The sequence below is a fragment of the Limulus polyphemus genome, unplaced genomic scaffold, assembly GCF_000517525.1.
Source record: "Limulus polyphemus unplaced genomic scaffold, Limulus_polyphemus-2.1.2 Scaffold6009, whole genome shotgun sequence".
In the NCBI taxonomy this organism is placed as follows: Eukaryota; Metazoa; Arthropoda; class Merostomata; order Xiphosura; family Limulidae; genus Limulus; species Limulus polyphemus.
The window spans coordinates 21464-37186 of NW_013671619.1; the positions used below are offsets into that span (position 1 = coordinate 21464).

At 35.5% G+C, this 15723-nt stretch overlaps 1 protein-coding gene across 1 annotated transcript in view; it reads right to left on the reverse strand.

Annotated features, from left to right (window-relative positions):
* The window catches only part of LOC106473255 (dual oxidase maturation factor 1-like), a gene marked incomplete at both ends in the record, with an annotated part of 49403 nt that overhangs the window by 21314 nt on the left and 12366 nt on the right, over positions 1-15723 (reverse strand). Inside the window, 2 exons of the mRNA XM_013933941.2 lie at positions 7369-7522; positions 11530-11592. Of these exons, the coding sequence (XP_013789395.2) occupies positions 7369-7522; positions 11530-11592 (217 nt within the window). The remainder of the gene's footprint in view (positions 1-7368; positions 7523-11529; positions 11593-15723) is intronic.

The window sequence follows — 15723 nt, forward strand, 5'->3', positions numbered from 1 at the left end:
CTGAAAATTTCATGAAAATCTATCGATCTATCAATTGTGCTGGAATTATTAAAAATATCAAACACTACATCATAAAGAAACGACAGGAAAACAAGGTAGCCAATAGCAACAGAAGCTGTAAGTGTAGTAGTTAACCAATTAAAGAAAAGTTAAGATATCTGGGAACATATAAGTGTTGTTGTTTTTTTTTACAGCTTACTGCATTGGTTAACACAGTATGACGCAACGTTCTGACGTCAGAGAAAGAAATTATCCTGTTAATGACACTAACATTAAAATGAACTGTTGTTTATGTTGGAAGATAAAATCTAGAAACATGATAAGTTGTCGGAATGTGGCAACAGATAATTCACTACAGAGGACGGAAATATGCACATTGTTGAAACTAACATTAAAACTGACCCTGATGATACCCAGATTGACATTAAAACTGACCCTGATGTTACACAGATTAACATTAAAACTGGCCCAGATGTTACACAGATTGACATTAAAACTGACCCTGATGATACCCAGATTGATATTAAAACTGACCCTGATGATACTCAGATTGATATTAAAACTGACCCTGATGTTACACAGATTGACATTAAAACTGACCCTGATGTTACACAGATTGACATTAAAACTGACCCTGATGTTATACAGATTGACATTAAAACTGACCCTGATGTTACACAGATTGACATTAAAACTGACCCAGATGTTACACAGATTGACATTAAAACTGACCCTGATGTTACACAGATTGACATTAAAACTGACCCTGATGTTACACAGATTGACATTAAAACTGACTCTGACGTAACATTGGTTGACATTAAAACTGACCCTGACGTAACATTGGTTGACATTAAAAATGACCTTGATGTTACACACAGATTGACATTAAAACTGACCCTGATATAACACAGACTAGGATCATTGTCTGTATAAAAATCAAATCTTTGAAACAAACATGTTTTTCAAGGTTTTACAGGTGTCTTGTCAAGCTTTGTCTTCATTACAGTTTTTATTTTCAGAACCAGAGATCAAACCTGTTGATTCATCGGAACAAGTGAAAAAAAGAGCAAGAACTGGCTTGACCTTCAGGTCGTATTTAAAGAGTTCATTACCCTTAGAAAACCTAAACAATAACAGGGATCTCAAACAAATGCCCTTTACGAGCCATTGTCCAACAAAAATTCTCGTCTCAAACGATGTCACCGCTGTGAGGTTATTGTGAGTAAAATAAGTTAATTTTATGTTCAAGTCTCTTATAAACCACAATTTGACAGAAGTCTTTGGGTGTGCGTGTCCGCTTATAGCTTGCGAACCACTGGACCATTTGTTACCAAACTTGGTATGTACCCTTATGAGATTGAGAGCAGCGTTCGGACCTAGCCCCTCCAATGTTACTCCATGGGGTCCCCATGTCTTCCCCGTTCGTTGTGGCCGCTTAAATTGGCCAACCGCTGGACCAGTTGTCACCAAACCTAACATGCACCCTTAGCCTCCCTCCCCCCCGGAAGTAATAAATATAAAAAAATAAAAACTTAAGCTGAATTATTGAATACACAGTGGAACAAATACATCAAAATACACGGATTTATGTTCAGCCTTTAACTAAGCACTTGGTAACACCGTTCGTAACGAAAACGAAGCAAATCTAAAAATATATTTCAACTAAGTTACGATAATTTGAGGCTCTGGTGAGTAAAGATGTGTAAAAAATAAGCTCTCAGAATTTATTGTATTTTTCAGGCTCAGATTAATATTATCATTAATTAATTCTTTGTAGATATTTCTATTAATTTTCGATTATTTTGAGAACATAGTAGATAATTTGAATTAATTCGCTTAGTTTACATAATCTTATACTAAACCAGTATTATTAGACTGGGTTTAGAAATTGCTCGTTACATTACCATAGTTACACCTTTACCTTTAATGTCTTAATGTCGGGTAATGAGTAGTAAGTAGGCTTAGAACTTTCTTTGCTCTGTTACCATAGTTACACCTTTACCTTTAATGTCAGATAATGAGTAGTAAGTAGGCTTAGAACTTTCTTTGCTCTGTTACCATAGTTACACCTTTACCTTTAATGTCAGATAAAGAGTAGTAAGTAGGCTTAGAACTTTCTTGTTCGAGTACTGTAGTTACACCTTTATCTTTAATGTAGAGTAATGAGTTGTAAGTAGGCTTAGAACTTTCTTGTTCGAGTACTGTAGTTACACCTTTATCTTTAATGTAGGGTAATGAGTAGTAAGTAGGCTTAGAACTTCTTGTTCGATTACTGTAGTTACACCTTTATCTTTAATGTCGGATAATGAGTAGTAAGTAGGCTTAGAACTTTCTTGTTCGAGTACTGTAGTTACACCTTTATCTTTAATGTAGGGTAATGAGTTGTAAGTAGGCTTAGAACTTCTTGTTCGATTACTGTAGTTACACCTTTATCCTTTAATGTCGGATAATGAGGAGTAAGTAGGCTTAGAGCTTTCTTGTTCGATTACTTTAGTTACACCTTTAATGTCGGATAATGAGGAGTAAGTCGGCTTAGAACTTTCTTTGCTCTGTTACCATAGTTACTTCTTTATCTTTAATGTCGGGTAATGAGTAGTAAGCAGTCCTTAATATTCATTTCTTTATGTTGAAAATATAATATCTTCGTCTTTACATTAAAAAAGGGGGAAAAGTAGGAAGGGAAAAAAATTTAATACACTCTTTCATAGCAGTCTCCAAGCTCTTATGAAAGTGTGTATATTTAATTTCCCAAAATGGTAACGAAAATTAATGTTCGTAAGCCTATTTTAAATTCAAACTAGGCTTATGCCGGTTCTAGACTGAACAAGGGTAGTGTTTCATGGTGACGAAATAATTGAAATACTTATCAAATACCTAAAAATATAAAGAAAAGAAAGGGAAAGAAATATGATAAGAATTAAAAGGAAGCTGTTAGTTTTGTTAATTGCAAAGTTTACACAGTGGGCTATCTGTATTGTATTGTGTCCACCGCGGCAAATCGACCCCCCCCCCACACACACACACATGTAATATATATATTAATAACAAGATGAGTGAGGAAAGGAAAGGGGAAAATCTAAATATTTTATGTAAGTCTATAAGCTATTGTGATTTGTGAAGTATTTGTTTTAGTTCTATTAATAAATGTTGATTTACCATATTGCTAGATTTAGATTTAATTACACACTAGGTGCCGGGCCCATTTCGACACGACAGCAACATCTGCTATGAACAGTAAACGCCTGAAGAGTTTTGGTAGTAGGCGAAAGTACCAGTTGGCACTGGATACAGCAGATATGGTGTGGTTGTCATATTATTATACACACACTTCTTCACTTTCATTTGAACTTATATTAACAGTTATGACAGTTCTAAGTGGGATAATCACCACTGCAAGCTACAAACCATCTGACAGCTCACCAGTTCTCAGTGGGACAATCACCAATGCAAGCTACAAACCATCTGATAGCTCACCAGTTCTCAGTGGGACAATCACCAATGCAAGCTACAAACCATCTGATAGCTCACCAGTTCTCAGTGGGACAATCACCAATGCAAGCTACAAACCATCTGATAGCTCACCAGTTCTCAGTGGGACAATCACCACTGCAAGCTAATAACTATCTGATAGCTCACCTCAAGTTAACCACATATATCCGAATCACCACTGTGTAAATGTGTAGATGAAAGGAAACACATCACATCATGCTAGAAATAGTTGATTCCTGCCTAACCTGTCTGACAACACGCCTATTTATCTAGTGGTAGGAGACTTCAATGTCAGACAACCCCCCCCCCCCATCCTCGAAGAGATGGATGACAACGCTGATGGCAAAGGTTTAGATTCTGTTCTCCACAGCATAGCCGTCAACTTTATACCGATTAACTCAAGTGAACCATGAATAATAGCTGAGCACCAAGGTGACTCCTTATATACCTTGAACCTCACCCTCAATGTCATCTTTATCTGATATAAGGTTTTCCATGATCACCACTTGTGTGAAGACTGGAAGACATAGAAGAACAAAACAATCTAGAAACGTACACAAGGGTGTTAAGTGTTTTGGAAGTATTCGTTACACTCAAGAGCAGAGTCAAGGCAACAACTTTTACAAAAGGAAAACCTCAGACTATTTTTAAAAGTATTCGTTACACTCACTAGAAAAGTCAAGGCAACAACTTTTAGAAAAGGAAAACCCCAGACTGATTGAACAATAACACTGATAAAACATGGAAAGTATACAAACTAGCCCAGACTTAGTTCGTGCGGATAAGAGGTAACCAAGCCATTCAGAGGAGACAAACATTGCACACTTATGGATCCTGTGCTCTCTACATGAGATACGCCAATCTTACAGGCAGTTCATTCTCACACTTCCACAAACCTATGGCACAGGAATAAAAAATGGCGATGTCAGTCACTTACGATGATTACATTATCCCACTTGATACAGATGAAAACCAAGGCAAGTCCTTATTGGCAGATACATTAAACCAATGTCATCATGATGATATACAAGATAGGCACAAGTTACAGTACTTCCTATCCGAGCTGCAACTACATTCAGATATGGAAGCTATCTTTAGCTTGTATGAGATGCACAGAATCATAAATAGATCTAGATTTGGAACTCCAGGTCAAGATGATCTACGAATCTCCGCCTTTAAGAAGCTTAAAGAAGCCAACCTGTTGAAATTAGTGTTGGAATATCAGTGAACATCATTAATGGGTAGCACCCCTGAAATAAAGACTGATGCTTTTATTAAATCCTTAACCAAACTTACGAAGGATTGCTCTGGTCTTAAAGGCTATCAAATCATTGTCTTACAAAGCAACATTGGAAATATACCAGAGTAGACTGTAGCGCAAAAGTTTGTCTATCAGATTGATCCACTATTACCCTCATCATTAGGTGGAAGATAGACGCGGATCAATGTTGCTGAACTTGCATGAGAATGCTTTAAAGCTGGTAAGAACACATTGGTAATAGCTTTACATCTGGAAAATGCCCACAGTAACGTCCAGCTGCCTAGTCGTACTAAAATAAATCAGAATAAATATCAATGTAACTTATATAAATTAAGTCTTTGTTTCCATAGCAACCAGAAGATGCATCATGGCAATCAGACTGTATCAACATCAATGCTGGTCTCTCACAAGAATCATCACTTTCGCCAGTTCTCTTCAGAATCTACAACATGAATCTAATACAAATTGACAGTCCAACCAGATGCTATGTGACAACCTTTATTGACAACATTTTGGTGCATATGAAAGGCTCTAGTAAAGCTGAAATCGAAAACAAGATGCAACTATCTAATAGAAGGAGGATCAATTGGAGAAGCACAAGCTTGGTCGTTAATCGTGTCAAAGCCAGAGTCATGTTTTGTAAACTCAACAACAGACATGCTGATGATGACAAACTATCCATCAATATCCTTTGGGGGTAAAAAACACTGAAGTACCTAGGGATAACCTCTGATAGACAACTAAACTTCACCAGCCACATTAACATCAGGATAACCAGAGCTATCAAAGGCATAAGTGCACTGAAAATTACAGCAGAAAATAGAGCTGAAAAACGTCACTTGTGTTTTTCTTACCAAAGTTTTCTCCATTCCATCCTAGATCCTGGATAATCAGTGTGAGTGTTTTGTAACTAGAAAAGGTTGAAAAGATCCAAAGCGCATTGTTAAGGTTGGTTACAGGATGTACTTTAGCCAATCCCTCAAAGCTCTATTACACCTCACAAACCTCAGCAGCACCACAGAGCACCAACATCCCTTACAAAAAAAATCTTCACTAGGACCTTGCTGCCTGAAAAATCGTGCATCCTATCATTAATAACTGCCATTTTCTGACACCAACCAAGCATGGATTACATAAAAAAACACCCAAGGAAACAGTCATGAGTAGACAGATGTCATATAAGCACGCCGTATGGAATAAACATCTGGCGCCATTGGAATCTGTAAAATGTATAGACTGGCAGAATGTGAAGCAGAAGAGACTGTTGGCTCCTATTTAAAGACCATGGTGAAGAGTCACCTGTAATCATTGACACAGATAGCAAGATATCTTGTTGAGCATTCATTGTGTCATGGAACAACAACAGTCTGCATAAGGTTTGTGCAGCAGTCATGTTTCCCATTAGCAGCAATAAGATGGAGCTAGAAGCCATAACTGGTGGTTACTGAGTGTAGGAATTAGAACAAAATATACTACATTTAAAACACCTAGTGACTACTCATTGTTAGACTTAGTATACAATATACTACATTTATAACACCTAGTTGACTACTCATTGTAAGTATTAGAACAAAATATACTACATTTATAATACCTAGTGACTACTCATTGTTAGAATTAGTACACAATATACTACATTTAAAACACCTAGTGACTACTCATTGTTAGACTTAGTATACAATATACTACATTTATAACACCTAGTTGACTACTCATTGTAAGTATTAGAACAAAATATACTACATTTATAACACCTAGTGACTACTCATTGTAAGTATTACAACAAAATATACTACATTTACTATAACTAGTTGTTAGTTACTCAGCGTAAGAATCAGTACAAGAATTATTATCGTTTATGGTTATTTAGTGCAGTAGAAAGTGTGTGAACTAATTAAATGTAGTAATTATTGCGTGTAGTGTACAAAGTACCTTACATCTAAACAGTGGGTAAGTATTAGTGCAAAACGTTCACGATCTATATCTCTTAATGAATACGCTCTTTAACAACACTCGGGAAAAAAAGTCTTGTCCAGTAATTACTACGTGTTCGTGTTGGTTTCACACGTACAATGTTCAACTTGTCCAGTAATTACTACGTGTTTGTGTTGGTATAACACGTACAATGTTCATCTTGTCCAGTAATTACTACGTGTTCGTGTTGGTTTCACACGTACAATGTTCAACTTGTCCACTAATTACTACGTGTTTGTGTTGGTATAACACGTACAATATTCATCTTGTCCAGTAATTACTACGTGTTCGTGTTGGTTTCACACGTACAATGTTCAACTTGTCCAGTAATTACTACGTGTTTGTGTTGGTATAACTCGTACAATGTTCAACTTGTCCAGTAATTACTACGTGTTTGTGTTGGTATAACACGTACAATGTTAGTCTTGTCCAGTAATATCTACGTGTAAGTGTTGGTTTCACACGTACAATGTTTATCTTGTCCAGTCAATGCTCAATGTTCATTAGTTTAAAACAACAGAACTGAGTTTCACTGAAATGAAAGAAAATTGGCAGGTTACATATTTTGATAGTAAGAAAGAAAGACCTAGAATAATAAATACTTTTGGGGGGTTATTCTAATTTGGATTAGCGAAACTTACCAAAGTAGAATGTAGGAGTAATACCCGGCCATGCGGTAACGACGCCCCCAACAAAACCCTTCCAAGTCCTGACTTAGATACTCAGCAATTGTTAATATTGGAAAAGGCAATCCTTTGATCAGTGCTTCTCTGTACTCTTCTTTGATCTCTGTTGCTGTAACCATAACAACATGATGAGTGTTTTCATGGCAACTTATAGTATACAGTTATTGTCATGGCAACTTATATTATACAATTGTTGTCATTGAAACTTATATTATACAATTATTGTCATGGAAACTTATAGTATACAATTATTGCCATGGCAACTTATACTATACAATTATTGTCATGGCAACTTATACTATACAATTATTGCTACGATATGTATATATATATATATAACACATTGAAATCACTATGTGTTGTTTAGCATCTTAGAGAATTTAACATCCATTTTTGTCGTTTTGCTTTTATGGTGTTATGACCATTTCGACAGATGACCTACTTAACTTTAACATTGTAATGTCATCTGTTTTTTTATATACATTGGTGTAAAACGGCCACGAGAGATGCAGCTTGCCTATAACACTTAATTAATACTCTCTTTAACCAAACTCTAGAAAAAAAAGTCTTGTCCACTAATTACTCAGCGTTTAACACGTTCCATGTTCATATTGTCCAGTAATTACTACGTGTTCGTGTTGGTTTAACACGATGGTTTTATTGTCTTGAAGTTTTTACATGTTCTACAGTAATTCCTGTACGCTGAATCCAAAAATGATATCCATTTTTCTCCATCACGTACAGATTTTTCACAAAACTTCATATGTACTTTTACATAAGTGAATCATTTTCATTGAAATCGGGTCAGTTTTGTTGTACCTAAAATGTTGATAACCACTGGCTATAGATTTCTCTAGACCAATCGCGACGCTAGAGTCTTATCGATCGTTCTAGAACCCACGAGAAACACACCGCTTGTATATAAACGTTTAACAGGCCGCATGACATGTCATTTCTGGATAGTATTTGTTTGTTCGTGTACTTTGACATTATTTTCTTCTTTTCAATATTATTTATTCGTCGCTATGGCAGCAAGAGTTTGTGTAAATAACCCAAACATATTCTGTTATACTTGTGATAAATTTGTTCTAAAGTTGATCTAGGTAAGTTTTTTTCTTCCCGGTTTGTAAAAACTCCTTACGTGAAAGAGAAAAAAAAAGAATATTATTTTCGAAATCTGCGTAGCTGAATTATGGAAAATCCGCTATTAAAACCAAAACAATATTTGTGAAGTTTAAATTCGCAGGCCTGTGTTATCAATACTAGGCTAACCTACAAATGCAAAGTAGCAAAATGTCCAAGGTGTTAAAAGAGTAACAGGTGTGGATGCAATCACATCAGCACACTAGTCCATCAACACAAGAAGCGGAAGGGTTTAATATTCAACGAGTTGTGTGCTTGTTTGTAGTTCAGCACAAAGCTACACAATGGGCTATCTGTGCTCTGCCCACCAGGAATACCGCTGTGCCACGGGGGGGGGGGCTTCAGCGAGGAGTTTAAACTTTCTATTGCACTAACATTATAACATTATTTCGGAGGAAAGCCCCATTGAGCTATCTGCTATGTCCATTGCAGGGAATCGAACCCTAGATTTTACCGTTATAAGTCCGTAAACTTCTCGTTGTCCCACCGAGGGACTAGTGATAGTGGTAACTCCATAAGGCACACAGATCTCAATTTAAAACGTAATGATAAGTAACAACCTTTAAAAAAAAGAGATAAAGAATGGGACAGTTTCGTTGTGGTACGGGCTGGGACAGTTTCGTTGTGGTACGAGCTGGGACAGTTTCGTTGTGGTACGAGCTGGGACAGTTTCGTTATGGTACGGGCTCGGACAGTTTCGTTGTCGTACGGGCTGGGGCAGTTTCGTTGTGGTACGGGCTGGGACAGTTTTGTTGTGGCAAAAATGAACTTCTTTACAATGATACCGAGGGCACGTGACAGGATGAACGTTCCATCAGCTTCCAAACCACAAACGTATTCACTCACAAAATTGTTCCCCCTTCCTGGCTTTGTTAAGTGCTTTATAATAATAATGTTTAAACAAGCAGGTGTGTAATTGAAAACATATGAGGCCCACCCTCGTTTATTATGTCTTTTACCACAGGGCGTCGGGGCTAGATACGCTAAATGTGGTTGTTATCGAAACGAGACCTTCATTTTTCATTCTTCGACCTGCAGCACATCAGCTGGAAGACATTTAAAGGTGGAAGACGTGTAATTATCTGATTTTCACTGTTCAAGAATGTTTATCTATTTATTCTCATATGTTTGTATTTAGACAGTACTTTACATAATAAAACATGGTAACAACTTTTACTTAGACATTACCCGAAATTATAAAACATGGTAATAGCTTGTACTTAAACAGTACTCTAGATAATATAACATGATAATAGCTTGTACTTAGACAGTACTCTAGATTATAAAACATGGTAATAGCTTGTACTTAGACAGTACTCTAGATTATAAAACATGGTAATAGCTTGTACTTAGACAGTACTCTAGATAATATAACATGGTAATAGCTTGTACTTAGACAGTACTCTGGATTATAAAACATGGTAATAGCTTGTACTTAGACAGTACTCTAGATTATAAAACATGGTAATAGCTTGTACTTAGACAGTACTCTAGATAATATAACATGGTAATAGCTTGTACTTAGACAGTTCTCTGGATTATAAAACATGGTAATAGCTTGTACTTAGACAGTACTTTACATAATAAAAAATGGTAACAACTTTTACTTAGACATTACCCGAAATTATAAAACATGGTAACAGCTTGTACTTAGACAGTACTCTAGATAATATAACATGGTAACAGCTTGTACTTAGACAATACTCTAGATAATATAACATGGTAACAGCTTGTACTTAGAAACAGTACTCTAGATAATATAACATGGTAATAGCTTGTACTTAAACAGTACTCTAGATAATATAACATGGTAATAGCTTGTACTTAGACAGTACTCTAGATAATATAACATGGTAATAGCTTGTACTTAAACAGTATTCTGAATTATAAAACATGGTAATAGCTTGTACTTAAACAGTACTCTAGATAATATAACATGGTAATAGCTTGTACTTAAACAGTACTCTAGATAATATAACATGGTAATAGCTTGTACTTAGACAGTACTCTGGATAATATAACATGGTAATAGCTTGTACTTAGACAGTACTCTGGATAATAGGTATCTTGTATAATCAGGGTTAAAGAATGGTTATCTTTATGTTGGATATTTTCTGTCACTCGTTAATATAGGTAATTACAACAATTTGTGTGATTCTGTGGAGAGAAGTGGTAAGAATATATAAATATAGTGTTGGGAAGGGCGTGGCTTCAAACGAGCAGTCAATTATCTAACTTATTTTATAAGGAAACATAAAAAAAAGTTTGGTTTTTCTTATCAAAAAATGATAAAACTCTATTTGTAAGTACAAGTTGTTACCATGTTATATTATCTAGAATACTGTTTAAGTACAAGCTGTTACCATGTTATATTATCTAGAATACTGTTTAAGTACAAGCTGTTACCATGTTATATTATCTAGAGCACTGTCTAAGTACAAGCTATTACCATGTTTTATAATCCAGAATACTGTTTAAGTACAAGCTATTACCATGTTTTATAATCCAGAATACTGTCTAAGTACAAGCTATTACCATGTTTTATAATCCAGAGTTGTGAGTGTGTGTGTAAATATATGTTGTTGTTGTTTTTCACTTTATTTGATTCACTTTCTTTGCCCTCTCGGGGTCAGTTAAACGTAAGAACCGGTATATCACGTGGTTACACAACTACATATCGCCGCATCTCGTTGTTTAAGCAGGTCACCTTTTTTCTCAGCACTAATACCATAAAGACGAATAGATGGAGAATGGGGTGAGTGGGGGGTAGAGAGAGATTTATTTGGTGCTCTTCTCCTATGCTAAATAATTATGAAGCATTCTATAAACTAATTTTATTTGTCTTTGTATCATAACAATAACATAATTGTTGAATAATTTCAAAGAAATTCATATAATGGCGAGAAGTCGTAATAAAGGATTTTTTTTATGACGTCTAAATTCCTCTGAGAACGTGCCCTTGCCCTTCCTTACCTCCTATCCAATTAAACCTTTCGTTGTAGTTTATTTCTTCCTGGGGGTTTGTGAGGGATGCAGCTGAAAAAAGAAAGAAAGATTGTTTAAGGCACAAGATGGGAAAAACTCGACCCAGTTTTCCCGCGAAACACATATAGAGGCATTCATGCTCACTTGTTACTTGTCTTAGTTCATAATAAATTAGAATTTCAGACACACTTCTTCCTGACCTTTGACCCACCTCATGCTACCCCTATCTTAAAGTTTTCGTAATCTCGTATTACTCCAGTTACAGCTTGGGGTATACAATGCACACACACACACATATACGAATATGTTTATATATACTTAATTGTTGTTGTTGTTTTGTCTTTCGTTATATACAAATATATGCTTATGTAAATGTACGTAAAGCTGCAAGAACAACGGTTTTTGAGAACACGTTCTTGTAGTTTTTAAACGTAGATATAATGTATCATTAACATTTGGGAATTTTATTAGTTCAAAAAATAACAGTTTCACACTATCGCTTCCACCAGATCATCAAGCATAGAACGAGTCATTTAACTGTAACACAACCAAGAATACATAAATCAACTAATGTAAATATATTAACAATTTGGCAAATATAAAAAGTAAGGTAACGAAATTTTGTTAAATTAACACTGGAGACATAAAAAAAATATATATATATTGTAGTCAAGTAACGAAGAATGCCGTCTCCATGATTGAATTTGTTTGTTTGTTTCAGAGTTTCAACAGCCAACAGCACCCACCGCCAATTCTTGAACTACTCTTGTCAGATCGAACTTAACCATCACTATTATAGCGTAACCATGTTCGGATAGCATTTTAGCTGCAATGGGTCGCGAACATAGAATCTTCGGATTGATAACCACTAGGCCACGTCCAGCTTCCATAATTGGACTTACTCAACATTCAGCAGTGCTGTAAAGTTAATTGTTTTACTAAAAGTAGGTCAGAAAAAAAAGGATACGCCAGCTTTAATAATGTATTCACTTCGTAACAACAAAGTTCTTATAGTTTTTGTTCCCCAACCGAATATATCGATAAATAATTATTTTAATCATAATGTGGTCCATACAATCAACACGAACTGGATCATCTTGAGGGGGTTATCATAGAATCAGTTACAAACTGGGTCATTTTGAAGGGTTATCATAGAATCATTTACAAATTGGATCATCTTGAGGGGGTTATCATAGAATCAGTTACAAACTGGATCATTTTGAAGGGTGATTATAGAATCATTTACAAACTGGATCATTTTGAAGGGGGTTATCATAGAATCAATTACAAACTGGATCATTTTGAAGGGTTATCATAGAATCATTTACAAACTGGATCATTTTGAATTGGGATCATCATAGAATCAATTTCAAACTGGATCATTCTGAGGGGGTTATCATAGAATCAGTTACAAACTGGGTCATTTTGAAGGGTTATCATAGAATCATTTACAAACTGGATCATCTTGAGGGGTTATCATAGAATCAGTTATAAACTGGATCATTTTGAAGGGTTATCATAGAATCATTTACAAATTGGATCATCTTGAGGGGGTTATCATAGAATCAGTTATAAACTAGATCATTTTGAAGGGGGTTATCATAGAATCAGTTACAAACTGGATCATTTTGAAGAGTTATCATAGAATCAGTTACAAACTGGGTCATTTTGAGGGGGGTTATGGAATCAGTTAAAAACTGGGTCATTTTGAAGGGGGATATCATAGAATCAGTTACAAACTGAGTCATTTTGAGGGGATTATGGAATCACATACAAATTAACAAATTTTACGTGGTTAGGGAATCAACTCCAAATCTGATTCATTTTACAGAGGACTAAAACTGATCCATTTTATAAGGGCTTTGCCTCTCACCACCCAAAACTCTGGCATCTGAAGTCCGTTCGATACCGTGCTTATAAGCCTATATGATAATTATTTTATACTTACTAATCCTAATTTTCAGTTGCTAATCTTTTTATAGTTACTAATTTTACGTTTCGGTTACTAATATTTTTATAATTACTAATCGAGACGTTTCGGTTGCTAATATTCTACCTGAGAAAATAGGGGTGCCGTTCACACCCAACATAGGTATCGTTTTTTGACTAGCTATTTAAATGCTGCTGGGGTTTTTTCCATATTTAACTTACTTCTATGCGTGAGGGGATATGTGTTCAGTTAACATGTTCTAGAAAGTCTCTCTATTCTACATTTTGTATATGTGACCTTTTATTGTTTTGGATATTCCAATTTCCCTGTGAGACCTTCTCTGGCATGAACTATTGCCGATAGGTCACTACGACCTTCTCTGGCATGAACTATTGCCGATAGGTCACTACGATCTTCTCTGGCATGAACTATTCCATGAGTCCGAATTCAAGAAGAGAATAGCTATACTAGACTGTGTAGTACTGATCTATCGGCAATAGTTCATGCCAGAGAAGATCGTAGTGACCTATTGGAAATAGTTCATGCCAGAGAAGATCATAGTGACCTATCGGCAATGGTTTTGAAGGTCAGTAACCTAAGCCTAATTAATAATTAATTTACCTTTTTTTAATTACTAGATGCAAATGGTATAAGATGCTCCGGGATTCTTCTGTTTGATATGTAATACTTGAGATCGTATTGTGAGAACTCTTCCTGGTGGCTTTTACAAATCAATGATATGTTTTCCTTTGATATATAAGTTATGGCTGCGTGTTCTTATTTTATTTTGTGTTTATTACTGGTTCCAAATATCCATTGTAAAGTAGTTTCTACGTTAGGTTTTCTTAGCTTCTTTAGTTTTGCAAATTCTGTCTTTTCTGGAGATTACAGTTTTGTTTGTTCTACAGATTGGATATCTGTTTCTTCGGGAGAGTAGGCAGTCCGACTTTTCTGGAGATTAGACAATCTGCAACGCTCGTCTTTACGCTGTTAGAATGGTTTGAAGTGAAGTCTACATATTTCTCAATTATCGGAGTTTTTTTCAAAATTCTATGATATACCAACTTTGTTTGGATGGCCATCATGTCCAAGAACGGACATTTGTTGTTGTTTTCTACTGTGGTGTTGATTCAATCATATGGTACAGGAGCAGAAGACAATTGTCTTCACAGTGTGGCTTTGTCTGCGCCAAGCTCAGGGTTTTGGAACGTTTGTAAAAGTGTTCTGTTTGAAATGTTAAGTGTAGAAATGACTCACAGCAAGGGAGAACCCACAGTTGTTGGGTTGATACAGAAATAGCTGACAATGTCAGCTGAACGTGTGGTTTAAGCAGTTAGCGAAATTAAACCCAAAGTCTCCCTCTACACAGCACAACATCATACCTAAGTTTTCATCTAGTTTCAACAATTTAAAGTAAGTTAGCCGAATTAGCCAATCATCTCACATTCCACAGCGTAACATAATTCTTAAAGGTTAATTTAGTTTCAACAATTTAAAGTAAGTTAGCCGAATTAGCCAATCATCTCACATTCCACAGCGTAACATAATTCTTAAAGGTTAATTTAGTTTCAACAATTTAAAGTAAGTTAGCCGAATTAGCCAATCATCTCACATTCCACAGCGTAACATAATTCTTAAAGGTTAATTTAGTTTCAACAATTTCGAGTACATTTGTCAAATTAGCCAATCATTTCACTCAGTACAGTAAAAATTACTACTGAAACTTAAGTGTTCAATAAGAGAAACCGGTAGAAGTTATCTCAGAAACCTAAGAAAACCCTAACGACATCCGCAGATTAGCAACCGAAACTAGTAATAAGCTCATTAGATAATATATACAAAAGGTTGTTGTTGTTGTATACACTACTAACCACAAGAAAAACTACCTGGCCCATTTTGTCAAACAACTGTAAATTTATCCATTCTATAGGTTGGCAGTAAGTAACCTTAACTTGAATTGGTCTAATTTACAGGAGGCTAGGACGTTAAATATAAACTTATCAATAGCACAGTAAAATCAACTATCAACTATTCTTTTGGTTTTGGAGAAGATATATTATAACTATTCCATCTTCCAAGTTAAAACATCAACTGTTGATCCTTTTTTCTTTTTTTTACAGAAGCTATATCATAACCTACTCCACCTTGTAGGAGCTATATCATAACCTACTCCATCTTGTAGGAGCTTATATTATAACCGACTTCATTTTGCACGAGCTGTATTATAACCTACTCCATCTGGCAGCAGCTAT